The following is a 21,853-nucleotide window of genomic DNA, read 5'->3' as shown; positions in this document are numbered from 1 at the left end:
GTTGCTGGTCTGAATGCATGAGAAGAATGCAAATTTACTTGCAGGATACAGGGAAAAGGATATTCAAAATACATGCAGAGTGGCATACCTTCAACTGTTATATATTGTTCTACATTTTGCAAACTTTTGTTAAATTCTGACAAACAGTTCAAGTGAGTCACTATTTAGGTCATTTCTTCACAATGAGGCCAAAATAAATTAAAATAAGAATCAATGACCTGATTTAGTCTGGATACTCTCTGAAAAGAGACAACTATAGAATTTTAAAACTTTAACTAGAAGATAAACCTCAAAGAAGATGTTTGCAATTTGCAGACTACAAAACAGATGTGAACACCCAACTGGACTGCCTGAGAATATGCAATGTCTAAAGCATTTAATGTAATGTAATGGAATATAGCAAACCAACATAACCTATTTAATAAAAAACAGATACAGGCACAACTGGAGTTCATTTCTGATGTCGAATTGACTGATGTTCTGCTTGCCTCAGAGTCAAAAGGTTGTGGAATCAAGACCCACTTAAGAAACTTAAATAATCTAGGCTTAGCCTTGAGTTCAGGGATAGATGAGGGTTGTATTTAATTTTTATGCTTTTCCACTTTCAAAGCCAAGTGAACAGCAAGATTAACAGACTGCTGGCTAATACCTGATAATGAGAAGGACAGACTAAATTTAATTGGAGTAGTCATGTCCTGTTTTCCTATTATCTTAAGTTCAGACACAGTCACAAAAACATGAATGTGCTTTAGCCATTGCAGGTAGACAGGCAATACAGACCATCAAGCAGCACAGATGAGAAAAGGGAGCAGGGAGGGAATTTTAAAGTTAAAGGGAATTAGGCTTCCCAAGTCTTGGAGGAATCATTGGGCACTGGGTTGGTCTGGAAGACTGAGAACAAACCTAGTGCTGGAATTTAACTCAGACAAGTGCAAAGTATTGCATTTTGGTAAGCTACACCAGGGCAGGGCTGACACAGTAAATGGCAGGGCCTTGGAGAATGTTGTAGAACCAAAAGACCTAGGGGTACAGGTACATAGTTTCCTGAAAGTGGCAACACTGGTAGACAGGGTGGTGAAGAAGGCATTTGGCACGCTTGCCTTCATCAGTCGGAGCAGAGTACAGGAGTTGGGTCGTCATATAAGCTGCTGGCGAGACCACACTTGGAGTACTGTGTGCAGTTCTAGTCGCCTAGCTACAGGAAGGTTGTAATTAAAAGCGGGAAATGGTGCAGAAAAAATTCACAAGCATGTTACTGGGACAGGAGGATATGAGTAATAAGGAGAGACTGGATAGGCTGGGGCTTGTTCCCCTGGAGCGTAGGAGGGTGAGGGGTGACCTTGCAGAGGTATATAAATTCATGAGAGGCATAGATAAGGTGGATGGTCACAGTCTTCTTCCCAGGGTAGGGGAGTCTAAAACTAAAGGGCATAGATTTAGGTGAGAGGGAAAAGGTTTAAAGGGGACCTAAGGGGTAACTTCTTCCACACAGAGGGTGGTGGATATGTGGAATGAGCTGCCAGAGGAAGTGGTAGACGCGGGTACAATTACAATGTTTAGAAGACATTTAGACAAGTACTTGGATAGGAAAAGGTTTGGAGGGAAATGGGCCAAACACAGGCAAATGGGATAACGTAGGTAGGCAACTTGGTCAGCATGGATGAGTTGGGCTGAATGGCCTGTTTCCATACTGTAAAACTCTATGACTCTATTTACAAACAAGAAGAAACTAGAAGGTTCATTCACCCATAAAATAGTGGAATCTATTCTTCAGGGCAGGCTGGATCTCTCATGGTAAATGTAAGCATGCATCAAGAAGGGGTAAATCATGTCCAGCATACCTCCTTGACTTCAACAGATTTCAAGTAAAGACTGTGGTACTTCATTCATTTACTTAGGACTTTTGGAAAAGTTTCACATAGAAGTCATCCAACTAAATTAAAGCTGCAGGGTAGGGCCAGAGACTGAACATTTGTGAAAGATATTAATGAGAAAGTGTTAAGCAGAGTCTCACAGTCATTAGAAACCTCAGGGATTTGAGGAATAATCTGCATTAACAATCTGGATCCCACAAATGGTCACCTGCTAGTCATATTTGCTAATGACACTAAAATCACTGCATCTCATTATCCAGACATAAACAAAACCATGCTCTAAGATATCAAGGTTGCTTGAGTAACACAGAATACAGCAAATGTCTTCACTCTGACAGGAATGGAAAATGAATAATTAACAGATTTGACCTTTTCTAATTCCGACAGGCCTATTGTTTCCACGAGACATGCCTCATTAGTGGTGTTAAAGTCAGTCATGGTTAAAACCAGAAAGAGTAGCATAACTTGGAGACAACTCTGTCAAGCCAGTAAAACCCATAGGAAATTAATTGTTACGTATTTGTGAAAGACTAATATGTCTGAAAATTTCTCACTACAACTCAGTCAACCAGCCATAAAGCAGGTGAAAGTATATTTTAAAAAACTGCAGATGCTGAAAATCTGAAATAAAAACAGAAAATGCTGGAAACACTCTGCAGAGCAGGCAGCATCTGTGGAGAAAGAAACAGAATCAATGTTTCAGGCAAGAGACCCTTCATCAGAAGTGGTCTTTCTTATCATTCCCAGTTCCAATTAAAGGTCTCTGACCCAAAATATTAATTCTGTTTCTCATTCCATAGACAGTGCCTGACCCATTGAGTATTTAAAACAGCTTTTGTTTTTATCCAAAACAAATGATCTAATCATCAGTAATTTGTGTATATATTGACTTCTTATACTATAACAGGTAGTACACATCTAAGGTACTTCATTGACTGTAAAGCATCTAGGGATGTCGATAACTTAGAAGTTGCTATGTAATGTGGGTTCATTCATTACATTTAGACTTCTCTCAAAGAATGATCTTGGGATCAACCCTGACCATTTCAATTGTCGAAGTTGCTTTTCAGTCCCATTATCCATTAAGACCTGCTTCCAACTGAGCTATTCAGAATCGTTATTGAAATTGGTAATTCAGGCTATACCCCAATTATTCCAAATAATTAGAAGCTCTTCAAAGTATATTTTAAAAACTTCATTATCAGCATAACTTGTCAAATTATGAATGAGATTCCATACAAACTCACTTCAAGTGGCTCAAACTGCAATGGTTTCTTGGAACAAAATGTGTTCTGTGTCACCAACACATGAAGTAAATATGTGCCCCCAGCAGCCTGCTTCCTATTGCACAGTTCAGCACCATTTCTTCCCTGTAGTTAGTTCCAAGCATTCCAGGTACTTTTAATAGAAACTGTGCAATAAAATCCAGAAATTCGCAGCAAGGATCAGGTTAAATTGACTAACTTTTTTTTCCTAATATTCCCCAGTTTATGCTCAAGGGATGGATGATTAAAGCTTAATGCAGGAATTCTTTCCCCCATAATTTCTGAGTCCTGTAAATGAGTCTGGAATGGTTTTAAGACTTGAACCCTTTTAAAATATCAAAATGCCTTGAAAATGCTGTTTTTTTTAATATAAACAGTACTGAAATGCTCAGCTGGTAAGTGGAATGATCTTGCCCTCTACTGATCAAAAAAACAAACTGCTAGAGGAACTCAGCAGGTCAAGCAGGATCTGTGGAAGCAAATGGATGGTCAACTTTTCAGCTTAACCTGTTGAGTTCCTCCGGCAGATTGTTTTTTGCTCCAGATTCTAGTATCTGCAGTCTCTTGCGGCTCCTCCACTGATTAAATTTGGATTGTAACTTAAAGCAGGAAGAAACTGCAGATCTGTACACAAAGAAAATAAACACGTTAACTCAGTGTTACTGTTATTTTAAGATGATACCTTTATTAGTCACATGTACATCGAAATACACAGTGAAATACATCTTTTTGCATAGTGTTCTGGGGGTAGCCCGCAAGTGTCGCCATGCTTCCAGCACCAACATAGCATGCCCACAACTTCCTAACCTGTACATCTTTGGAATGTGGGAGGAAACCGGAGCACCCGGAGGAAACCCACGCAGACATGGGGAGAACGTACAAACTCCTTACAGACAGTGGCTGGATTTGAACCTGGGTCGCTGGCACTGTAAAGCATTACGCTAACCACTACACTATTGTGCCTATTACTATTGCAAGAAAGCTTATAAACATTTCCTAAGAAGAATATTTTGTTGTATGGAAAGTCAATCTTCATTCCTTAATGCTTCACTTTTTGGTTTGTTTGCCATTGAAGAAGCAAAAATGTCAGCAGAAGTAGATAAGAGGCAACTTTTGCCACATATTATAAACTACCTGATCACGGTTGCCTTGAAGTATCAAGCTCCAGTCAGAACTGTAACTTTCAAAAATGTTTCTCAACTCATGCAGGTTGAAAATCAATCTGCCTGAAGGTAATACATCACATGACTTTTAACAAGAATACTTCTTTAAAAAATATAAAAGCTATGGTGAGTTGTCAAAAGTTAGCAACAAACATGTGTTACAATTTTCCCTCAAGCAACTGAGTGCTGTAGACAAATGGATATGCCAACATTTAGAATTATAGTGAAATTTATACCATGTCCTTTGTGGTTTTCAGCTAACCATTTGAACCAACATAATTTTCCCTACTTACCAATGCTGACCATCTTGATTAGTTCATACGTAAACCAGTGAGAAGATAAAAAGTATCTCTAAAACTTGATCAAGATGTCACTAATAGAGTTTCCCATACATTGGTGTGAGCTTTGTAGGCTGTTCCACATAAACCAGCATCTCACAGTACATGTGCCAGAAAATTTCTGAACCTCTGTATCTCTTCACACATTTTCAGCTCATTTGCGATTTCCCAGGATGGGAATTGTGTCAACATTTTAATCTCAATGAGAAAATTTCAGGCAGAAAAGAACAATTCAAATTTTGTTTCACCTGGATCATAAACAGAGTTGAAAATCTGCTATCAACTATCATGAGTGCATCTGGTCAGCCAAAAATTACAGGCGTATTTTTCTCCTACCCACATAATGGAAACTGTCTTGTCTATTTGAACCTTTCGTAATGCTGATTTCCACAAAGGGTCCTGTTAACTTTTCCAGAATTTCACCAATTACTTTCAATGACCTCTAATTTGATTCTGTTTCTTTACCTTGCCACTGAATTTGACTGTGGCCTGTACTCTTGCTCGACTGACATGCTAGTTATCTCAAAAGCATAAAACAAAAAAAATCACTAAAAGTTACGTTATTCAGACTCACATACAGAGATGACTACTTCACTTGAGAATAGAACCTTTTATTTTAGAAAGCAATTCTGTAAGATGCCTACCAACAGTGACAGCTTACAGGATTCAGATTTTGTCTTATACCCTGTGTGTCCTACTAGCCAGGGTTTTTTTTAAACAGATATTCCTCCAGTTCTTACTCCACTTCACATAACTTCATGCTAATATACTAATAGCAATAAATTATGCCTGTAAACACATACTTCAGTTTTTATGTATTGTTCCTCTAAGCAGCAATGAAAGCTACTTTCTTTGTGTATTTAATTTGTCTGCCAGGTTAATTCTAGAAATTGGGTAAAACCAATTTATGATTATATCAACAATTCTTAGTATTGAAAAAATATTAAGAACAAAACATTGCATCTTCCATCTGTCTCAACACAATATAAAATGTATCAGGAAAGCCTTCAAGGACACAAAATTTTGCTTTGCTGGAACAATAATTTTCCAAAGTTTTTTTTTGCAGAATGAAGCTCATTGAAATCAACCTTCAATTAACTCTACCCTACAGCTGTCCAGCTGCACAATCCAACCATTTAGTGTTCCTGTGTGACAAGGGTTCTGCTGAAGGTTAATCTTCTTAGCATTAGTAAATTAAAAGGATGTAACAGAATTATTTTCCATCTCAGCTAACTAACCTGGAAGTGTCATCAAAAGTCAAAACAAAAATCAGTTGAAACTTTTTTTAAAACTATCATTTCATTTACATATGCCCTTCTTTATAAAATAATGCTTTTTAAAAAAATTACGAGTCTGACGATTACCACTTCTATATCATTACCTCTCAATCAAGACATAAATTAGCTGTTCTAGTCCTTCCAGTTCTTTTGTAATTCTGTTGGGTCCTGTAACTCAAGACTGTCTGCAATAGCTAAAATTGTAATAATTAGAATTACTGATAAATTGAAACACTGAAAACAATATACAATCCATTTGCTCAAAAATTCATGTTTACATTATCAGACAAACATTTTCACAATTCTATGAAGCAAAAATGATTAAGCCCCAACACTCCAATCACCAATACTTAAAAAATAGAATCATAAAAGCTAAATTTGACAGTGGAATACGGATGCTTATTTTTAGTACTTTAACCATTGTACAATTAAAGCCACCAAATATACATCCGAGCCGGACATCACATTCACCACAATTTGGAACAGTATTAGATTTAACCGAAGTTCCTGCAAGCAGAAAAAATTTCAAACACACAGAATAAAACTTAATAAAAACACCTGCTCAATTTGATTAAAAAGTGGAGGGAATATTGTGTACAAACCAAAATATTTCCTCCTTTTAAAAATGCTATAACCCAAAATTACAGCTCATCATTTGAAAAAGCATTCCTTTTCCAAACTCCCACTTTCCCTACAGAACTGCAAGCCCTTGCCGACACAACAGCACAAATACCAAAGCCCTACCCGAAGAACCTGATATATTGCCATCGTCAATATAGAGGAATCTAATTACTCTTCCTTCATTGAAGATGGCAATATATCAGCACATAAAGTCCTTATTTACACCAATGTAGACTGCCTAAACACAAAAGTATATTACAAACCATTCATAATAATAGACTTCCTCCCATCTATCCCATTCAAAACAAGGTTAATTCAGAGTGGAATAACTGCTTCAACTACCAATTAATTTTTGGCATACTTGCATGTGAGGGAACTGGAGTCAGAAGTTTAAAAATGAAAAAAAAGTTTTCATATGAATATCATTTATGTGCAAATTATATTTTTATTGGAGCTCCATTTTGATGCATTTTAAATCTGAAACCAGAACTATAGATGCTACCAACTATAAAATGACTTTATAGATATACTTCAATTAGTTTCACTTTTAAAACTATTCAGAAATTCTAGTACTGAACCCAAAACCAATATAAAAGTATCTGCATCACCTTTGAGATGAAATCAGTAAGTATTTGGGTGTGCTTCATGCATTTTCTGCAAGGCGTCAAATAGAGTTTTTAAAATCAGAAATTCTGGAAAGACTCGGGTCAGCAGAATGCCATTCTGATGAAGGGTCTCAGACCTGAAACACTAACTCTGTTTATCTTTCCACAGATGCTGTCCAAACTGCTGAGTGTTTCCAGCATTGTCTGCTTTCATTTCAGAATTACAGTATCTGCAGGTTTTTTTTCCAATTTTCACTTTTTAAAGATGTTTTCCTTCTTACTTAGATACCGAATTAATCTATTTCATCCATGTTCATGTAATCCAAGAATGACATCAACAATGTCTTACCCAAGTTTGTCCACCAAGTCCCACAACACGTTTGGTGAGGGGATCAGAGGAGATCCGTCATACAGGACAACCGAAGCTCCTGTAGCAAGAGCTGAAATGAGCCAGTTCCACATCATCCAGCCAGTCTAGAGAATGCAATCAGGAGAAGAAATGCAATTTTACTCAAATATTAAGTAACAGAATTAGAAGGCACAATTAAGAACTGCAGTGCTGCAATTAATTTTCAAAATTTGTTTGTTTCTGTTGTTGATTTGAGGTTATCTAATATTACTGTTTTCCCCCTTCAAAATGGCTGTCTTTCAGCAGTCTGATTCCCCCCCCCCCCCCCCCCCCCCCCCCCCCCCCCCCCCACCCCCCCCCCCCCCCCCCCCCCCCCCCCACCTCTTTAATTTTGTGCTTTGGTAACAACACACTTTTACCCCTAATTAGCTCTGAGATTCATTCTCATGATTGAATTGTCAAATTGCACATTAGCATAGAAGGCTCCGCCATGGATTTTCTTTGGGGATTAAATGTGAACTGGATGGGAAGCAGGCAAATGGAACGAGCTTAGATGGGAATCTTGGTCAGCATGGACCAGTTGGGCCGAAGGCCCGTTTCCTTGCTGTATGACTCTATGACTAGAACCAATTCGACAGGGACAGCCAATTTCCAAATTTGATCTTGTGGGATCACAGACATTTGGGCAGGAATATGTCAAGAGCTCCCATGGGTGGCATGTAATAATTCATATTTAAACCAGGCAATGATATAACTATACAAAATTCATTTAATGGCCTCTCCTTGAATACTCCACCAGATGCACTACAAGAGAGAGAAAGTAAACAAGGGAATTATATATTTTCTAATACATTCATTTAGTGAGAGATGGATTTAATGAGACACATCTTCAAATATTCACCTGTCTAGACATTTGCCTAAAATTGCTGCAGAAATGGAAGCTGAAATGGATTTATTCAACATAACTTTGTTTTATGTTGAACTCTGTGCAATAGCAAAGACAGAGATCAATAATTATAAGATCTTAAAATAAAGACATTTGGACCCAATTACAAGTCTGTGGCTAATTTGTTCTCTTTTCACGATGAAACAAAACTCATCTGTCATCTTTGGCTCAGCTGGTAGCAGGGCATTCCCAACGAGAATGTTCGAGTATCACTCCAGAGACTTGCATACTAAAACATAGGCTGACGTCTGCAGTGCACCACTGAGGGAGTGCATCAATGTCAAGATGCCAACTTTTGATTGAATTATAACATTGATCTCCTGTGTATTCTCTCAGGTGGACACAAAAGATCCCGTGACACCATTTGGGGGACCATAGGAGTGTCTCCCAGAGTCCTAACCACTAGGTTTTCCCCAATTAGCATTTCTAAAAACCAGTTTATCTGGTCATTAACGTATTGCTGTTTATGGTTCTGACAAAAGATCTCAGACCCGAAACATTAGAATTATTTTTCTATCCACAGATGCCGCCTGACCTGTTGAGTGATACCAGCACTTTCTATTTTTATTGCCGTTTGTGGCAGCCTGGACAAGTTGGCTTCTATGCTTCATACAATGACTACACTTCAAAATATTGCTTCATTGGCTGTGATGAACATTGGGATACCCTGAAGGGAATGGGCAAGGTCTATAAAGCCAAGTCCATTTTATTTCATTACTCCATATGGAATGAAATAAAGTCTGATGGGTAACTTCTTGGTGGCTGGGAAACAAAAAATAGGGAATAAGTAAAAAGGAAAGAAAAAGTGCATGAAGGAACAAATGAAAAGAAACAATGCAGGAAAAGAGTAAAATGGAACACATAGCAAGAAGAAACAAAGACAGTGGAAAGAAGTGGACAAATCCTTCTCAGATCATCCAATTCACATCCAATCCCCAGAAGAAATCCATGCTAGAGCCTTCTATGCTAATGTGCAATTGGACAATTTAATCACTAGGAAGAATCTCAGAGCTAGTCAGGGGTAAAGGTGCGTATTACAGAAGAACAAAATTAAAGAGAAAGGGGGGAAGATCAGACTGGTGAAGGACAGCCATTTTGAAGGGGGAAAAGAGTAATATTAGATAACCTCAGATCGACAACAGAAACGAGAACAAATTTTGAAAATGAATTGCAAGCACTGCAATTCCTACTGCAAGAGCAACCGATATGACATAACATTCACTGTGACGAAGTTACAATATCACGAAGCCAGCTCTATTGCACTTGAGACACACCGCCCTTTCAATTTCATCGTCAGTTTAATTTTTTCCCCATGAAATGAAAATAAATTTAAGTACAATCATTTTTGTTTTACAGAAAGGGCCATGCTGCTCTTGGTTATGCAAATTAAATAACTTGCTTTGACAACCGCAGAGATTTATTTGTTCTCCAACAATGGCAGTATGATAAATCTTCCTGTTCTGTACATTATTCATGCACACTACAATCTGCACTTACTGAAGAGTAGTAGATAATGACATCACTGCTGCTCATGTTGCCATGGAGAATGTGCTCCTTCAGGTGCTGGATGAGTGTGCCCTGTGAAGAGATAATACTTCATGAACCTTTTTTAACTGTGACTTGCTGCTGTATTGCCAAGACATTTCAGTGTGCAGAGATTATTTGCTGTTACGCTCTTGTTAAAAGAAAATCCTAAACCATTTTACAATTAGAGGCAGATATTCATGCAGTCTCCTTCCCAACATTTCTGCAAACAGTATGTGAAGGTACAAGGCAAATCTTCCCAATGAACAGAAATGACGAAACACTGGCAGGAGAAGAGTCTCAAAATGCTTCTGTCTTCACATGTTATTCCAATGCAGTCTCGAACACAGCATGATAGCACCCAGCAATTGCTTGGACTCTTCTAAGATTAAACAATGGGACACTGATGCATCAAATGTCTTGAGCAATTAAAATCTAAATGGGTCTCACCTTTCAGTTGGGCCAGAATTTGGGTGCGCCCCAGATAGGTGGGTGGATTAGAGTTTCAACTTCTACCTCCTGCCACCCAGTGGGCCACACACTACACCTCCCCCACTTCTTCCCCCATCCAATCCAACAGGTGGGCCCAGGTCCATCCGACTCCCACAGTCGCCCCACAGGAGGGCAAACGTCCCAACTCAGGAGGTGTCAAGAGTTAACCAACTGTGTTAGACTGGAGTCACGTAGGCCAGACCACATCAGGGCAGCAGATTCCTTCCCCAAGGGTCATGACGAGCCCACAAATTACCAGCTTTGTGGATTCATTCGCACAAATCCCATCCACCGGGTTTAAATTTAATTTCTAGGTTTCAAGGTTTAAAAAATAAGCAGTTAAAATATTGCTATCTACTAGAATCTCTAATTTTTAAACATATAAGCAACCTCACTTGATTGGAGGCAAACGGAACAAAACTAACAACCTAATGTACGTAGTTTTGTTCCGTTTGCCTCCAATTAAGTGACTTTGGGTAACTCAGTGTTTGAACAGATTAAATGAAATATGAGAAATGTTTGCTGTAGCAAATCAGAACTGATTCATTTATGAATGTTTTCAAGTGAGACGGTGACAATTCTATCCTGATTGAATTTACTTACCATTTGGATGGCATGGAAATGCAACACATGTGCCACCTAGTGGCCTAGTTCTTCACTACAAAACCTAACACCTCCCAGTATTCTGAGAACTGCACTGACTGGTAATAATGATTAACAGCACACTCTTCAGCAAGGTTGTAGCTAATGACTAATTCTCAGGTTGACCCAGTCTCTCACCTAAATGTAATCAATGAATTAACTAACTGGTAACAACACCAGAGCTGTGCTGATAAAGGTAATGCAAACTAAACAGAAGAATAATCTTCTGGCAAACTGCCTTTCAGTGCATGGAATTTATGGATGATGCAGTATTTCAACAAAAGCACTTTTCAAAATAAGATCAGTCATTTAATAAATTAAAATGAAAAACCACAGCTGCCAGCATCTCAAGGACTCAACAAGCCTGTCATTAAGGTACTGATTCCTTCCTTCCATATTCTAAAGTTCCCATTTCCACTGCTGCTTCTGTAATGATGATAGAATAAAATTCATTTAACAAAGCAAAAATATGGCAACGGAATATTAATTCTGCGTTGAATGCCCTTGTACTTTCCACCACATATTGATCGTCAGAGTTCTATGAATATTTCTTGGCTCCCCAAATCAAAAGACTGAAAAAAAAGAATTTTAAAAATGCAGAACTCAATTATTATTAGATCGCTCTTGAGTTGATAGAATAATTTTTTTTGGAATTACTTTGTAATGGTAAATCTCAGATCTGATAGCCCAAGAAAATTTACTTACATTTACTTGCAAGGGGTGGATACTTGCTATCTGGTGATGATCAATTAGTGATACAGAATATCAGTTTAGCCAGTAAACAATAGCTATGGAAAAGGGTTACTTTATCAAGTTGTTTCCCAGATTGATCAATGATTAGTCATTAGATTACCACAATGAAGAAAAATATAAAGCCGAATAAGTACAGGGTCAGATCTCCTTTAACCTCACATACCAACTGGAAATACCTGAATCATCTTGTTCAATGGAATAGGGGGAAAGGTGAAGAGTGAGGAGATATTTAGACATATTATCAACTTATTACTATCATAGATTCCAGCCATGCATTATCAGACTTGTAAAGTCATGGCTGCCCACCATACAGAAATCGGAGAAAAATAATTCAGAATCTACTGTTTTGTTTAATTTTTAAAATACTTCGCTCAATATTGTGCAACACAAATGTATTCAGTGGCCTACAAAACCCACTATGCTGTTCACCCACACAATTAATGATGAAATAGGACCTCTTGTGCTTGGCAGTTACCAGCTGAGATTCCCCAGGCCTGGAAAGTCTCCATAAGGAATGCAGCCACAAACAGTGGGAGAGCTGGCAATGGCCACCAAATAGTAGGCCAAGTGAATCGTGCATCACTTGAGGAAGAGGATCTTTCCCAAGAAAGCCATCTTAAAACGAGTTGCTTATGAAAATTACCTCATCACAAACTTGGTGTGGGTTATACCCCACATTATTGTACATCCATTACATTGTACAGTTCCTTATGACTACCGGTTGGAATTCTCCTGGGCTGTGTCATTTTAGAAGAGGGGGTATGCAGACGCAGCCCTCACACCAAGAAATCCCAGCACTAACCAAAGGAAGGATCACACTCAAATAGTTGCCAACACAAAGACCACCCAACTACTCTGAATCTATCATAAACGTGTGGATTTTCAGGACCAGGCACTCAACTTCTCCCAATTTAAAATTTACCAAGTCAAACAGAAATTATAAATAAGAAGCCTATAATATTTCTTCAAAAAGACTGAGTTTTTGGGACTTTCTGATGAATTAGTGAAACTCTGATTCAATACACAATACAACTTCCATTATCAGTTCATGCAGAATACCCCTTCTGTTTCAAGTGAACAAAATTTCTGTAGGAAAAAAAATTACGCTTGCCTTCATATACATACTGATGTCAGGCAAAACACTTAATTATCTCGCTTTTCCATGCAGCATGTTACAGTTGGTTCTAACTTGCATCCCAATATTTTCAACCTAATTATCTAGCCACATCATTCTTTTACTGCTACATCAAAGATGATGACTTTTTTAATAATCTGTTCCTCTGTCTACAGCTCAAAGATTATGAAATTACGAATAAAATAAATTTCAAAATAAAATAGCAACATTTTTGGATCCTAATGAAATTTCTAAACTAACTTTTACAATCAGGTCTGTACCATGCATCAGATAGACTAAAAAAATTGTATTCCATTATATTTTTAAAGAAACTAGGAATATTAAAAGTCTATAAAATTATATCCAACAGTAAACAATGCTGTTCTTTTTTCCAAAAATCAATCAACCAAATCAAATAGCTCCTCTAAATATTGTGTGCAGAAATGCTTTTGAATAATGTTGGCTTGACTGAGCTAACCATTATAAATAAATAGAATGTAGCCTGATTATTGATACTGTATTCATTTCATAGCAATACCTTGCATATTTCATATTCTGTATTCCAAATGAAAGTATTTAAGATTTTGCCAAATACATGGCATCCAAAATTAAATTCTAATTGAAACATCAATTGACTTTTGACAGGAACTATTGCAAGAAAAGGGCAATTTCATTAAATACAAGGTTTTAATTATTTCTCATGCAATTGTAATTTTCCCTTTACATCTGATTATGTGCAAGCATGCTTATGATGAGCTCCATTAGTGGAGCACATTTTGTGAGCAAGCTAATGTTTTAAAAATAGTTATGTTAGTTATTACAAGCAGGTGTCCAATGGCACTTCTTAAAGGTAACCTCAGATTGAGAGCACCTGTGGTGTTTAGCTGCTAACTGATGTTTGGGAACATCCTTAAAACAGGCAATAAAGGTAAATCGTTGAACAGGAGGAACGTAAGGACCAATATAGAATGGGTAGGGACATAAAACCCCAGTGTTAAAAATCTTAGTAAATGCAAGTTCAATGCAGCATAAAAGGTTAAAGTATGTCCAACTAATTTCAGGCAAATAAGATTCAACAGTTCTCAAATGTTTATCGCAGTGATTACCTACCCCAGCTGAATGCACCATACATTTTGGTGCCCCTGTTGTGCCAGAGGAGTACATAATAAAAAGCGGGTGATTGAATGGCAGCTGCTCAAACTCAAGCTGTGGACCATGGTCTCCCTCCTTCCCAGTGGCAAGGAATTCATCTAGAAACACGCTGTAAAAACACAAAAGTGAGAAAGCCAACACATTAAACTGTTCTCAAAAGCCCCAAGGGAAATCATGATCAAAATATTCCTTCATTAGCTCTGCCAAGAAAATTCATGTGAACAAGATTATTGATGTTAAACCATAAGACATAGGAGCAGAATTAGGCCATTTGGGCCATCGAGTCTGCTCTGCTATTCGATCATGGCTGATTTATTTTTCCCCATCAACCCCATTCTCATGTTAAAATAAATAATTTACTCATGGACATTTGGCTTATCTCCTACAGGTTACCTTTGTGAAATGACTATAGGGAAAAGGCTAGGCAAATGCCCTGAGTGGCAGCACCCAGTTGTACTGGAAGGTGCACCAATAAGGATACCATGGACCCAGCAGAATCAATACACCAGCTGGGAAAGCTGCACTCATAACTTCTCCGAAGTTATCCCAGGGAGTTGCTCAGACTTGCAGATCCTTGATCAGAATGTACAAACTCCTTACAGACAGTGGCTGGATATTGAAGGGCTACCCAGAAGAAAGATGCCCCAAAATAAGATAATTGTCTTTGAAGAGATACCAGAAACACCCAGTCATTGCTTTCAAAAAAATAAATCACAGATCTTTGTAATAAAGTGAGTGCTCTGAATCTAATCCTTCCTTTAATTTGTTATTAAAAAATAGTTACATCATGTCTACATCAGTTTCATGCCTTCTAGATTTTGTGATACAATATTGTGGAGGGCAATTTTATCACAGTGGAATTGTCTCAGAACTGAACACTAAGTTTTAAAAAAATCAGAATTCCTGGGTAATAAACTTGAATGAATCTGTAAAGAAGAAAAACTGCTGAGAAAGATTTTATCACATCAAATAATAACAAATTCCATCTCACACATTGCATATGGTGTTTTGTTTTATCAGCCTTCAAATAACATATCAACAAAATTACCGAGTGTACAGAACTATAAGTTTTAAAAAAGTGTGCTCAAGTCACGCTAATAAAAAAGAAATCTGAGTATTTGGACTTAGAAACCAGCTCGCTTTCTCTGGTTGCAATTGGGAATGAGCAATGTATCAGGCATATTTAATCTCGGTGTTCTCTCTCATCCAAGATGTTACAACTTTATTTTTAAAGTTGAAATAATACAACTTAAAATTATAAGATGAATTATTGAATGTCAATTTTAATTGCAATAGAAGTCAGCATATACATTCTGCAAATAAAATTTAAATTCTAGTAAACACATGTAATTGCAAAAAATTAACTTCTTATACAATAGGGCTGTAAGGGTGCAGGCTGAAACCCTCATAGCTCAAAACAACCACAGAAATTTGATAAGATAAAATATCTTTATTAGTCACATGTACATCAAAACACACAGCGAAATGCATCTTTTGCGTAGAGTGTTCTAGGGGCAACCTGCAAGTGTCGCCACGCTTCCGACGCCAACATAGCATGCCCACAACTTCCTAACCTGTACGTCTTTGGAATGTGGGAGGAAACTGGAGCACCCGGAGGAAACCCATGCAGACACGGGGAGAATGTACAAACTCCTTACAGACAGTGGCTGGAATTGAACCCAGGCCGCTGGCACTGTAATAGCATTGCGCTAACCGCTACACTACTGTGCCTGCCTAATAATCTAGTTATCTCCAGTTTAGCTATACAGTGTTGAAATTTTTATCTATATCCAGAATAATTTCCATCGAGCTATTATTTTATATTCTGTCTTATGAGGATAACCTGGAAAGCATTCGCAAACAAATTATTTATGATTGACTGATGCACTGGAAAGGTGGGACATTCCATAGCCTATTGAATCAATGTTGTGTGGGTACCTGCACAAGTTTGTTCTACACCACAGGGGGCCAGTATGCACACCGTACTGGGATCTTGTTCAAGCAATGGTATACAAAATAGGCAGTAGACCAGAAGGTCAATCAAACCTGCCTCTGCCTCCTCGTGCACTTGCCAGACTGGGAGTTCTTAAGGCAGCAATTCCCAATGTACACCTTTGGTTCAGAGTTGCCCTTGAATGGTTAGGGAGGGGGTTTATGGGGGGAGCATTATCTCCCTTGGGCAGCAGCTGTGGTGGTCAGGACTTCCCCAGGAAAAGAAAGGAAGAACTGCTGTCAAGAAGGATGTCCTTGAGACAATCACATTGGCATATTCACTGCTGGACTTTCTGGCAACAGCCTAGTCAAGGTTAGGTTCTTTTACTATTGCAGGAGCAACCTTTCCCCTCCATTTAAGGTCAGCGCCAACATCAGGGGCTCGTGCTTACAATAGCCCCTGACACAAGAATGACAGTAACTGTGTGACAGAATTTGCTGAAATGGGCAAGACCCGAGTACAGTTATTGATTACGTTTTATATCGAATTCCATCATGAAGCTGAAAAAAAGGTGCACTGCGTCAAAACTCCCAGCTCATTAACTCCACCTCCAAACTTCCAAAGTCAGGAGGTAAATGAAAGACCAAAACAATCAAAGGAGGGATGGAAAATAATAATTTTTTAAGAAAAACCATAGAAAATCTGTTTTAAGGAGGGAGTAAAAGGGAAATTAAACTTATTCTGCATTTAAGTACTCACAGACAAGGGTGGTGCTGTTATAGTCTGGTGGACTGACCTCTACCTTACAGATGGCAGCTCTCAGACACCTCCTCAGACCTACCCCTGGACCATGACCCCACCCATGAACACCAGGCCACTGTCTCCCAGACCATCACAGATCTTATCACATCAGGAAATCTCCCCTCCACAGCCTCCAACTTGATAGTGCCCCAACCCCACACTGCCCACTTCCATCTCTTCTCCAAGCTCCACAAACAGGACTGTCCTGATAGGCCCATTGATTCTGCCTGCTCTTGCTCCACTGAACTTACCTCCCCATACCCCAACTCTATCCTGTCTCCCCTTGTCCAGTCCCTTCCCACCGACATCTGGAACACCTTGGACCCTCCACCACTTTGACAACTTCCGTTACCCTGGCCTTCACAGCCTCAATTCCACCATCAATGTCCAGTCTTCACACACCTCTATCCCCCATCAGGAAGGTCTTAGGGCCCTCTACTTCTTTCTGGAACAAAAGGGCCCTGATGCAGGGTCTTGACCTGAAACGTCGACTATCCCTTTGCCTCCACAGATGCTGCTTGACCTGCTGAATTTCTCCAGCAATTTGTTTTTTGCTCAAGATTCCAGCACACGCAGTCTCTTGTGTCTGCATTTAAGTAATACTGGTGAGGACCAAATGATGATCAGGCTGTTGGGATAACTCCATGCTCCTTTTCAAATTGTACCATTGATAAACCATTTGAAGAATGCCCATCTTAGTTTTGTTTCATCAAGAAGACAGAACCTTCAACTGTGCATATTATTTGCCGACTGTGTGCTCAAGTCCTGGGATGGAATTTGAACCCACAATCTTCTCATTTACGGGAGGGTGTAGACTTGGTTGTTCAGAAGCATTCAATTCAAACTGATGTAGGTTCAAACCCAATTTGAGGATTTAAGGACATAATCTAGACCAATGCTCCAGGGCAATCTGTTTTACAGACCTGTCTTTCAATGTCTTACATGTCCTCCCAGGGAGACAAAAGATCATACAATACTGTTCAAACAAAGACAGTGTTCTCAAGGCCAACATTTATCACTGAACCAACACCATTAATTGCATATTGATCTCACTGTTGTGCTCAAATTGGCTGCTGTATTTTTTCTCTGTTTTATCAGTGAACACGCACTTAAATGGCTGTGAAGAATTTTGACACTTCCCAAAGTCAGGGAAGGCATTATATAATTACAAGCTGATTTTGTTTGTTATTTTCCTTTCCAACTAAACTAAAGACACATTCATTAAAAAGTTTCTAGTTAATAAATGTCAGTCTATCCGTGTGGTATTACATTCATTAAGAGTCTGACTCTAGATGGTGGGCATGTCCTACAGCCCTGCATTTCACATCTTTTTTTTTCCACATTTCTGCATCTGTACTCTCACTCTCCAACTGCCCTCATCTCACTGCTTTTGTTCCATTTCTTCTCTAATTGATTCATTAACACATTGACTGAATGACCTCTATAACTTATCTTAAAGATAGTCCCTTTGTTGTATCCATCCATCCCCTACTTCTCAGCAATTTAAAACTAACTTGTTTTCTCTCTTTCCCAGTTCTGATGAAGGGTCCTCAACCTGAAATATTAATTGTTTCTCTTTCCACAGATACCGACTGACCAACTGTATGTTTCCAGCACTTTCTGTTTTATTTCAATATGCAAAGAATAGTTTTTAAAGGGAAATGTGCAAGGTCTAAATGGTAAGAACCTTTCTGCAGTTAGTATTTTTTGCACAGAATAGAACCAAAGTGGTCTGAGTTATATCTTATCAGCAATGTGTGATGTTAGATGCTTGCCACAGGAAATAAAGATATGTTATTGGCTGGAACCAACAACACTTGCTTTGGCAAGCATATTCAATAATTTCCAAGACAAACATTAGCAAGGCTTTCCCTAAGGTGGCCAAGAACTCTCCCTATTCGCAGATTTTTTTCTATTTTTATTGATAGATTTGACTTGCAAAGTACACGTTCTCTAAAACCAATATACCTGATAAATGGAAAGCGAATTCCAACTTTAGCCTTCCATCTCACCATTGGCAACAGGACCTTTCTGTTATTTTGCTCTTGCTCTCTGAAATTGACCACCCAAGCCATTTGTTTTTGATATCCACCACTCTTTCTCTCTTTTTCATGCACAAACTTTCCCTTCATCTTACAGTTGAGATTTCTACTGCTCAATGTTCATTTTACTACAGTGAAGAACATTGGGGCATTTAACATATTCAAGAGATTCTAGAAATGCCAGCGATGAGAGTCATTTTATATGAACAGAGATAATAGTTGGTATTGCAGCAAGTACATCATTCGAGGGTTTTCACCTGTTGGTATCCTGGACAAGTCCACGGCCTCTTTTTGATTTTACATATGGTATTAATACTACCTTCTCCAAGTCGGGCAAACCTGTAGGAGCAAATAAGAAAGTCATCTTGATCCATTGAACACTACAACTGAGATGGCATAAATTTCAAGTAATTAACATATGGCTGGAACAGACCGATTATTAACCAATGCTTCCATAGAAAATCACCAACTACCTGCAATGCACAATTCAACTCATTCCAACTTCCCTGCTCTGTGTTCAAAACGAAAGTCAGAGAAGAACTGGAGGTCAAAGATGAGCTGACAATGGCCACCAGGATCACCACTTGCAGACCGTTCTGCCTTGCATGACAGTCATAGCAGTGAGGCATGCAATATCATTGTGACTGCAATGGTGCAGCAAAGGGACCAGCACAGGAGGCAAGCCACACCAAGCATGATCCAACTCAATGGTCCCACATTTTGGCTACAGGCAAAAAATCTTTCCTCCGATGGCGGTGATATCAGTGCTTCTAGACTATGAACATCTCTAAGACTGACCAACTTTAAAAATGATTGTAATTCATATTATGCAAGAGACGATTTGTTAACCACAGGAACATGATTATTTTAGTTTACTTTTGATCAACAGAAGGTCTTGTTTTGTCACAGTGTCATACAGTGCAGAAACAGGCTCCTCAGGTGCAGCCTGACCATCAAGCACCCATTTACACTAATGCTACACTAATCCCGTTTTATTCTCACCACATTCTCATCATCTCTCCCAGGTTCCACCACTCACCCACACACTACGGGCAATTTGCAATGGCCAATTAACCTACTAACACACACATATTTGGGATGTGGGAAGGACTTTGAACACCTGGAAGAAAGCCACATGGACACAGGATGAAGTTGCAAGCTCCACACAGACACCAGAGATCAGGATTGAACCCAGGTTACTGGAGCTGTGAGGCTGCAGCTCCACTATCTGTACTACTGTGCCACCTCTATTTAAAATGACTAGTGATCCTAGGCTGTAGTTTATGAAAAGGTGAGGACATTTAAGAAGATCTTCCTGTAGACGACATAGAAAGATTTAAGATGATTTTTTTTATCCCCACTCAAGGATAATATGTGACTGCTAAGTTGTAATGTAAGATCTTCAATGATATAAACAAAGCAGTCTCTATGTTTGACACAAGAGACTGCAGATGCTGGAATATGGAGCAAAAACCAGGATGCTGGAGGAACTCAGCGTATCGGGCAGCATCTGTAGAGGGAAATGGACAGTCGACATTTTGGGTCGAGACACTTCATCTGGTTCAGATAGTTTCCAAATTTATATATTAAGCAAAGGGCTAGTAAACGTTGTAAGAATATTTTTAAGGCCACCAAGAATGTTGTTAATTTATGTATGTTTGGCATTATTTAGTCCAAGTCTCTTGCAGACCAACTTTGGCTTTTGCTCAATGCAAGTCACGCTAGACTTGAGAAAGTCCAAACACCTTTTCAATCAAAAACATTTGAAGTGCATAATGATTCAAGTTCAGTAATGCAAATGACACAAATCAACATTTTCCATTAATAAAAATAATTTAATCCAAGCAGCTTCAAATCATCTCTAACTGGTAATGAAATTAACTTGTTTTAACGTTAGAGATAGACATAACCATGTCATACATATTATTTGAAGAATAAAGTAAAATTAAAGAAAATCCAACAAGTTTTCATGCCCATTTAAGGAATAAAATCTAGTTTTGCTTGATGCTTGGCATTGCAATATGTGTCACAATGCTAATGAATCATCTTCCCCCAACCCCATGCCACCAAGTTGAATTGGAATTACTTCAATATTTGCACAGTGCAGCAGCTGAAAAAATGAGATACATGTACCAATGATTTTAAATGAAGCTTTTTTAAATAATATCATATGAAATTTAAAACATGTTTGTTTGAACTTGTTTCATCTGTAATTGCAATGCCAACCAATCAACTCACTATGAATTGTACCTCCATTAAAAAGTCATCAAGGTAATTTCTTGCAGATGCCAATAATTCCAGTGCCCAAGTTCAAAATGTTGCTTCAGCATTGGTTCAACTATCCCCTTAATTACAGTATAATATATAAATACAGTGATTTACACCCACAGATTAAATGTCAGATATGAAAAGTTGCAGTTTAAATTGTCGTAGACTTCTGGTGCAAGAAAGATTTTAGCTATGATTAAAATTGCCATTTTTCAAACATTCAATCTGTGGATATAAATCACTCTACAGATCTACTCTTGCGAAAATGCATTCAATCTGTTGTTTAGTGATCCTGCAAATAGGAAGCACCTTAATTGCTTTAGTTCTCTATCATAAACATTCAAATATGAGAAGCAACAAAAAACTGCACATACTGGAAATCTAGTAAAAACGAAAGATGCTAGAAGTAATCAGGTCAAGCAAGAAACAAAGTTAACATTTCATATTGATGGCTTTTCATCAAAATGAAGAAAAGTTAGAAATAGAGGATGTTTTCGGTTGCAGGGAAGGGGCAAGGATGGGGAGGGGGCGAAAGGCAGATGATCTATAACGGGCAGAGGCCAAGAGAGGCAGATTAACACAAATGGCAATGATGCTGCCTGAGAGAGGGCAATGAAGGCTTATTAATTGCAACTGATTTGTCTGGAGAAAGTGTAAACAGGAGAGGAAAGAAAACTTGGGAGAGAAAAGCAAA

General features: G+C 38.4%; 1 protein-coding gene across 1 annotated transcript in view; it reads right to left on the bottom strand.

Annotated features, from left to right (window-relative positions):
- Positions 1-21,853, bottom strand: part of aacs (acetoacetyl-CoA synthetase) — a 103,013-nt gene that overhangs the window by 36,507 nt on the left and 44,653 nt on the right. Inside the window, exons 7-10 of the mRNA XM_052032020.1 lie at positions 19,149-19,230; positions 14,074-14,224; positions 9,936-10,016; positions 7,493-7,617 (exon numbers count right to left, since the gene is read on the bottom strand). Coding sequence (XP_051887980.1) covers positions 7,493-7,617; positions 9,936-10,016; positions 14,074-14,224; positions 19,149-19,230 — 439 coding nt within the window. The remainder of the gene's footprint in view (positions 1-7,492; positions 7,618-9,935; positions 10,017-14,073; positions 14,225-19,148; positions 19,231-21,853) is intronic.

The sequence above is a fragment of the Pristis pectinata genome, chromosome 17 (assembly GCF_009764475.1).
Source record: "Pristis pectinata isolate sPriPec2 chromosome 17, sPriPec2.1.pri, whole genome shotgun sequence".
NCBI classification, from domain to species: domain Eukaryota; kingdom Metazoa; phylum Chordata; class Chondrichthyes; order Rhinopristiformes; family Pristidae; genus Pristis; species Pristis pectinata.
This window is presented reverse-complemented; position numbering and strand designations above follow the sequence as displayed.